The sequence below is a fragment of the Montipora capricornis genome, chromosome 6 (genome assembly GCF_036669925.1).
Source record: "Montipora capricornis isolate CH-2021 chromosome 6, ASM3666992v2, whole genome shotgun sequence".
Lineage (NCBI taxonomy): Eukaryota > Metazoa > Cnidaria > Anthozoa > Scleractinia > Acroporidae > Montipora > Montipora capricornis.
The window spans coordinates 48,451,757-48,460,293 of NC_090888.1; the positions used below are offsets into that span (position 1 = coordinate 48,451,757).

The 8,537-nt window shown below is 40.1% G+C and overlaps 1 protein-coding gene across 1 annotated transcript in view; it reads right to left on the reverse strand.

Annotated features, from left to right (window-relative positions):
• The window catches only part of LOC138052347 (uncharacterized), a 29,196-nt gene extending 21,184 nt beyond the window's left edge, over window positions 1-8,012 (reverse strand). The window contains exons 1-3 of the mRNA XM_068898803.1: window positions 7,761-8,012; window positions 6,274-6,465; window positions 5,381-5,486 (exon numbers count right to left, since the gene is read on the reverse strand). Coding sequence (XP_068754904.1) covers window positions 5,381-5,486; window positions 6,274-6,461 — 294 coding nt within the window. The 5' untranslated portion in view covers window positions 6,462-6,465; window positions 7,761-8,012. The remainder of the gene's footprint in view (window positions 1-5,380; window positions 5,487-6,273; window positions 6,466-7,760) is intronic.
• Between the last annotated feature and the right edge of the window lie 525 nt (window positions 8,013-8,537).

The window sequence follows — 8,537 nt, forward strand, 5'->3', positions numbered from 1 at the left end:
CAGGGCACATCCTTTTTCTCCTAAGGAAAAAAGAATCAGTCAGAAAGAAAATAAAGCTCTTGCCTCGAAATGAAATTCTCCTAGACAAATTTAAGACTCTTAGAGCCAGAACTAAACACCTAATAAGAGAAAGCCGAGCGAATTACTTCGAGTCTTTGGACATCCGAAGCCAGCCTAAGAGACTTTGCTCAATTTTCAAACTTACCAACAAATCTTCCAACTTCCCAGACGTGATGTCATTGGGGTCAGTCAACGCAGATGGACGTAGCGAGCAACCAACTACAGCTTCTACACCAAAAGAAATTGCTCAGATGTTTAACCATTATTTTGCATCTGTTTTCTCGCCATCCACAATTGTAATTCCATCAGATGACTCAATGCAAGTAACTGGCCCAGTCCTCACGGATGTAGAGTTAACCACCGGTGAAGTTTTCAAATCTCTTAAGATGCTAAACGTTAACAAAGCAACAGGATCGGATGGAATCCCTGCTCGTCTATTGCGAGAGACGGCTGACAATATCGCCCCTTCACTTACAAAGCTTTTCAACAAGTCCCTTCAATGTGGTATTATACCCGATGAGTGGAAGGTTGCTAACGTCGTTCCTGTATACAAGAAAGGCCGGAAGGATTGTGTGGAAAATTATCGACCTATTTCATTGCTGCCACTGGTCTCAAAAGTACTCGAACGTTGCGTACTCGCGCGTGTAAGGGACCATCTCTACCACTTTATCAGCCCAGCTCAACATGGGTTCCTACCAGGAAGGTCGTGTGTCACGCAATTACTCACTGCGTTTGATCAGATTGGTGAGCATCTCGTTACTGGTAAGCAAACCGACGTAAGCTACCTCGACATGTCAAAAGCCTTTGACAAAGTATGCCACCCACTTTTGCTATGTAAACTCAAGCAATGCAATGTGTTTGGACGCCTATTGGATTGGTTTAAGGCCTATCTGACTAATCGCAAACAAAGGGTTACGGTCTCTGTCGAAACTTCTACGGAGGTGTTGGTATCATCTGGGGTCCCTCAAGGATCACTACTGGGTCCACTGCTGTTCTTGCTGTTTGTAAACAATCTACCTGACGGGTGAAGTTTATCCAACGTGGCATGCTTTGCTGACGACACGAAAATCTACAAGCTTATTGACTCTGTCGATGACTCTAAGGCCCTGCAGTCTGATCTTGACAGCCTTATGGATTGGTCTACATCAACATTCCTCCAATTCAACCAGCGAAAATGTAAGTCTCAGCATACAACAAGAAAGAGAAATCCTATCGAGCATCAATATCTTGTGAACCGGGTCTGTCTTAGACGTTACAACAGCTGAGAAAGATTTGGGTGTGTGGATCTCTAGCGATCTGACGTGGACTAACCAAGTTTACCATCAATCCAATAAGGCAAATAAGCTACTTGGATTTATTCGTCGATCATCAAGGTACATCAGGAAATCTAGCACTCGCCGAACTATGTACTTGGCTCTTGTACGTCCGCACCTGAGTTATGCAACCCAAGTCTGGTCCCCTCAATCAACCGAACTGATGAAAAGCATAGAACGTGTCCAGAGAAGAGCAACTAAATACATCTTAATGTTACCCTTCCAAACTGAATGGTCATACCAGGATAGACTTATACAGTGCAACTTACTACCGATAAGCTATTGGCACGACATGATGGACCTAGCAATTTTATATAAAGCTACAAATGGGCTTAAAGACATTGACCGCAGCATTTTACCAACCATACGCAGGTCTGCAAGAGTAACAAGATCATGCCATGCCAGTAATGCTACTATCTATACTACCAAGAGATGTAGAACTTTAACTTACTAGCGTTCATTCTTTATACGTACAAGCAGGATCTGGAATTCTCTACCTACCTACATTAGAGACAATTCTCTTTCACTCGCTTCGTGTTAAAACAAACTTATTGAATATTATACAAATGCCCTCTTGAACATTTACAACCCGGACAATCCTAAAACATGGAAATCTGTTTGTCCAAAATGTAATATGGCCTGACCCCTTGTTAAAGATATAACTTGCTGTTTTTAACTATTAAGCTTAATATTTTTGTAATTCAGTATTTATTTTTGGGACCACAGTAATAGGTTATGCTGTTGTGGCCTCCCTGCCCCACATTTGTTGGGACGAAGTCAAGTAAAATAAAATAAATAAAATGGAGGAATGTTAGTTCGCACTCTCATCCAAATGATATGTGGCAAGAATGGAAACACCTGTTTGTCAGCTGCATGGACAAACAAACACGCGCCTCTAAAATCAAAAAGAATTCGTAACAAGAGGTCTCCCTGGAGAATTATTGCTCAGAATGCGCAGAAGAGATGTTCTTAAAAAGAAAGCGATCTCTACGAATGATCATGCCATGTGGCAGCAGTTTAAACGGGCTAGGAACCAGGTGAATAATGCAACAAAACTTGCTAAAAAACGATATTTTTCTGAAAACTTGGAAACTAGCAAAGGCAATCCACGTAAAACTTGGGATGTTATTAACGAGCTTAGCTCACGGAATAGTTGTAAGTCGTCCAATATTTTGGAAATCCAAGCTAATAATAGAACTATACATAACGCCAATGATATGGCGGAAGCTTTCAATGTGCACTTCACTAACATTGCGAAAATGCTAGCTCGTGACATTCCGGTTGGAGAAGTTGACGCTGAATCATTCTTGTCGCCCTCTGATAATTTGTTTTCTTTAAAAACTCCGAGTATCGACATTTTTCTAGACCTGTTGAAAAAAAATCGATGAAAAGAAAGCCACTGGCCTTGACTTGATCCCTAGTAAGCAATTAAAAATGACGGCTAGTATTGTTGCACCCTCACTAAGAGAAATATTTACGAAATCATTCCTCACGGGAATCTATCCAAGTGAATGGGAATTGGCTGGAGTGACACCGATCTTTAAAAAAGGCTCAAAATCAGACCTAAATACCTATCGCCCCTTCTCCGTTATCCCAGTAGTTTCAAAAGTGCTTGAAAAGCCTGTCTATGACCAACTTTATCATTTCCTAAATGATAATAAACTGCTGTCAAGTTGCCAGTCAGGGTTCCGTTCCTTACAAAGTACCATTGCAGCTTTGCTTGAGGCGACAAATAGCTGGTCTGTTAACTTCGACAATGGCTTCCTGAAAGGCGTCGTTTTCATTGACCTGAAAAAGGCATTCGACACTATCGACCATGAAATCATTTTATCCAAGATGTCATACTTTGGGGCCGACCAGGAAACTATCACTTGGTTTCAATCGTACCTAAGCAATCGGACCCAAAGATGTAATGTAAATGGAAGAATGTCAACTCCTCGCACTATTATTTGTGGGCTTCTGCAAGGCAGCACATTAGGTCCCTTGCTATTTTTAATGTATATTAACGATCTTTCTAACTGCCTCCGGGAGGCTTCCCCGAGAATGTTCGCTGACGATACCAATATAACCCTAACTGCAAAATCTTTAACAGAGCTTAAACTAGCATTAAATCCTGAACTCAGTAACCTCTGTTGGCTGAGAGCCAACAGGTTGAGTTTAAATGTGGCGAAGACCGAGTTAATGATAATTGGATCTAGGCAGAGATTAAACAATGATCAAATGGTATATGAAATAAATCATATATGAACTGCGGATATGAAGTCAAGTGAAGCTATGATCTTCGCAGTTATGAACGCAATTTTTACAATAGCGTAGAGAAGCCTGAAAAATTCAGGACTTCAACGGGGTTTGAACCCGTGACCTCGCGAAGGTCGCGAGGTCACGGGTTCAAACCCCGTTGAAGTCCTGAAATTTTCAGGCTTCTCTACGCAATTGTAAAAATTGCGTTCATAACTGCGAAGATCATAGCTTCACTTGAGAGATTAAACACTCAATGTGACGAGGTTGATATACGCATTGATGACGAAATGATCAAGAGAGTAGATCGCACTAAATCCCTTGGTCTTACCATTGATGATCGGCTTTCTTGGTCAAATCATGTAGACAAAATATGCAGGAAAGCTTCCTCAGCTATGGGAGCCTTTAAGCGAATACGGCACTTTATCTCAGCTAATACTGCGCTTCAAATTTATAACGCTTTAATATTACCGCATTTTGATTAGTGGCCAGTCAAGTGATAAGCTGCAAAAATTACAAAATCACGCAGCTAGGGTAATTACTAAATTACCCTTTGATACGAGCTCCAATCTCCTTCTCGATACTCTTAAGTGGGAGAAGCTGTCTCTTCGACGTAAAAAACAGAAAGCACTAATTATGTACAAAACAATTCACGATCTTGCCCCGGAATACCTTCAACGCCTTTTCAGTCAACGAGATGCTGAATATAACTTGAGAAACTTAGAAGGCAGACTTACTCTGCCCAAGCCAAATACTAATTATTTAAAACGAAGTTTCTGTTTTAGCGGGGCCTGTTTGTTAAACAATTTGCCCCAATACTTAAAAAATGCTGACTCTATTGGGCAGTTCAAACGCACAATCAAGCAAGTATCTGACCCATCGGATTCCCACACGGCAATCATGTAAAACAGTTGTAAAGCGTTTTTTTACTTTTTTTTAGCTTAACTGATGATTTTCCGTGTTACTGTACTTACTTTACTTTACTTTCAGCAACAAGAGAAGCATCATCATAGTTGAAGCTCACAACATTTGCACCTGAGCTTTCCTTACAACTGGTACTTGACAAAGTTGAAGGGATACCAGCAATTGCTATTTCACGGTATTTTGTACAAGTATAAAAAAAATCGACAATGTAGTGTCAAACATTTGAAAAAGAAATTCGGTGCACCAAATAAACCATAAAAAATAGGAATTTTTTTAAAAATAGGAGAACATAGGAAGCAAGCCAAAAAATAGGAAAAAATAAAAACTTGACACCCTGCTCAGATAATGCATTTCTTGTACTCTGATTAGTTCACTCAATCTCGGTTATCAGCTAATATACCTTAGCAAGAGAAAATGAGGGGACAGAGAAGGAGGCTCCCGGTCCAGCCCTTGGGATCTGTCATGTCCACGAAAGTTATTTTTAGACGAGCGGAAGTCTTCCGAGACGTCCGCATGCAGGCCAACCTCGGTCCGATGTTTGAAAGAAAATATATATTCATCAGCCTTCCACGTGCGCCATCATTTTCTCTTTCCACTAAGAACCTGAGAGCGAGGCAAGACTGCATGCAGACGTCTCAGAAGACAGACTTCCGCTAGAACAAAGACTTCCGCTCGTCTAAAATTAACTTTCATGGAATAATTGTTAAATAATCAACAAAATTACTCCATCGCTGTGTTCCACAGCGACTTCCGAATTGCACTGTATAACTTATTCATCCATTCGTCATTTAGCAATCAGAACACAATATTCTGTTGAGTGCATAATAAGGTCATTTTTCCCTTACCGAAACATCACCAATACAGTCACTTCTATCTGGCGGCCCCAAAGAGAACGACATACATGGGTTGTAGCTGTAGGAGTATCCAGACGTGGGACTTTCAACTGTAACACTGGTGGATAATTACACAAAGCTGTTACTGCATCAATGCCAAAGAGACATTGAAAATTACCTTACGTTACAAGCCTTCAATGATCTAAATTCACAAAAGTTGACAAGTTCAACACTTCCTCTCAAGCCTGAACCGTGTGGAAAGTACAGCTACAGAGGATATCTCTACGTGTAACCAGGATCGAACGCCAGTTTAACCAGGGAAAAAGCGGATTTAACTTTACCTACAACATTTCTCCTCTCGTGATATAGTTTGATCTCCTAAATGAACAAATGTATTTTGTGACTAGATACTTATCACAACTTGACAAAACAGAAATTTTATTATATGACTAACTCCGTGAGTGTGCAAGATGAACCAAGTCGAGCGCTGTGATTGGCTACCCGAGTGGGCAAGATGGAGCTATCTTGCCCGCTCGGGATTTCTCCCTTGGTCCCGCAAGATCAAAGATCAATTTTTTGGTGTTTTAATAATATGCTTGTTCGGTCAAGATGGATGGATATTGGCCTCCTTCCTTTTTTGCGTGTTGATGGACCTCAACTTCGTCTCGGTCCATAAACACGCAAAAAAACAGGACTTGGCCAATATCCAGCCGTCTTCACCTCACGCTTGGTCAATAACCCATATATATTGAACAAGTTGAAATAACGACTATTTCTCATTCCGGAAATCCTTTTTTAGGAAGTTAGTACCCGTCTTTTCCATGCTACTTCCGCAGCTCTCGTGCCCCTAAGTTGAGATACTGAATTATTAGTAGGGCTTTGAACTAAGCGTTGACTAATCAAACCTTGGTTTGCCATCGGTTCTTGCCAGTGACGTTGGATTTATAGCTTGACCATTGTCACAAATACATGTCGATTCAGGTTGCACGACAATGTTTGGTATCGACTCGTTCCTGCCATTTTCTTGAGCTGAGGGTGTCCATGCCAAAACTATGCATAGGCACAGCCTCATCATTCGGCTTATTGAGAACATGACCCTGCAAAAAAATTAAATGCCTGTAAAGTAAACTGGCGAGTAGAATGTAAAGCTACGGAAGCGTGATTCTTGTGTTCCATGAAAATAGTAATTTTTGATGGAAGACAGGAACTGGATTTCGCTGTAACTTTCAGTTATTAACATCCATGATGGATTTAGGATCAAACTGTCGGTTTGCCACGTGAAGGTTGAAGAATGATCAAAAGCGGTCCACACAAATGGTAACCGGAAGTAAACTGTATTTCTAAGAATATGATTGATAACTTGGTATGGACAAGAAAAGTCACTCAAATGCTTTTCTCAGGTTTTTTTTTGTGTTAAAAGGACAATTTTTCTGAAGTTTGTAAAGGGTCTATAAATTCGCCGAGGAACAAGAATGACTCGGTAATCGGCAGTCGAGTTCTCGTCGATTCGGTTAAATTACTTCGACTATTGCCCTTTCAGACCTGGCGAAACACCCTTGATTTAATAAAGTCGAGAAAAAAACTCGAAATGAATTTTTTTAATTTTATTCCCTAGCTAAGTATATTACTTTTGACATAGCTTTCTGAAAATTATTCGTACTTACAAGTAACTGAAAGCCACGGTGAACAATTGTTATACAAAAACAAACATCCATTTTCTAGGAAGAGAAACATTCCTTGATATCCATAAATGCCTGTTATTTAAACCATCATTCCAATATCCATTTTATGAGGAAAGAGCGTTATTAAGCTTGTGAGTATTTTTCATTTTAGGGAATACAAAGTATGTGAAGCCATCAATGGTAGATTTTTTTTAATCAGATGGTCAATTCCTTTGTTTTTAAGAGATTATTTAGTATTTAATGATTAGGTTCAAAGCAGTCGCCGGCAGTACGCAACGTTAGAGAAATCGGCAATAATTTTGGATTTCTCAAACACATTCTTCCGAAGACCTAACAGAGATAAGCACTCACGGGGTTAGAGCCGTTTGGCCGCCTTGTGACATAAGTGAGAGCCCATCTTGGCGCACTGCCACGACGAAGTAAACGACGGTCGTTCCATGTTATAGCAGCGCACAATTTAAAGTAGGTAATGTGCACGCAACTGAGGATGGCATTCGCTCTAACAAACGCCAACTGGAAAGTTAAGGTTCACATTCCCACCGGGTTGACAGCCAGACATACATTCAGACGTGGTAAGATCTTCGGCATAACGTAAAGCGATTCATGCCGATGAAACGAAATGGCGACATACTTGAGCCGCGATAAGGGCTCTGAATAAGCTAAACATTAAATTGTACAAATCTTAATTCAACAAAGTTCATTTACCGTACCTCCAATCCTTAGAAATTATCCCAATGGATGATGAACGCTCCAATCGTGGATAACGAAATGCATTGTTTTGAGTGGTGGCGTCACGTGATATGAAGGGCTTTTTCCCTTGCCTAATTTACATTTTTACTCAGTTCTAGGAAAGGCTTCAACTTCCTTCCCCTTTTTTAACTTTTCGGAGGAAATTTCCACTAGTTAAAGTAACAGTAAGTGATTACTTTGATTTTACAGCAAGATCTACATTCGATTTTTCTTTTTATGAAGTTTAGTACACAATTCTTGTGGTCTAAATATAGCCATATAGGGTCACGATGTATAGTCTGGGGAAACACCTCACATTTTTAAACTCTATTTCTCGGTAATGTGTTAATTATAGACATTGACGTTTAATGCAACCCGAGTGCAAATTACACCTCTTTGAGAAAAAAATTTAACTGTGGCTTCCCAAAGAATTGTCACGGCGAAGCGTGACTAACTGCATAACTGTTATTGAGTGGTAGTACGTTATTCCCCCTTAAACAATCTAGGCCAGTCGCGCAATATATCACGTCGAATGCCTAAAGGTTAAAGTAGTTGTGGCAATTATCCGATGTTGCTCTCCATTTAGAGTAATTGGGCCCAAACGTACCATTACGTGGCATCGATAACATTAAGGGTACATCATGAATGCAAAAAACTACTTCAACATTGAAATCTATATTATCGATATTATTACTTGAGAACGTCAAATGAGTGTCATCAGCCGTTTATGTATATAAGAAATAAAAAAAGAGGTCAAA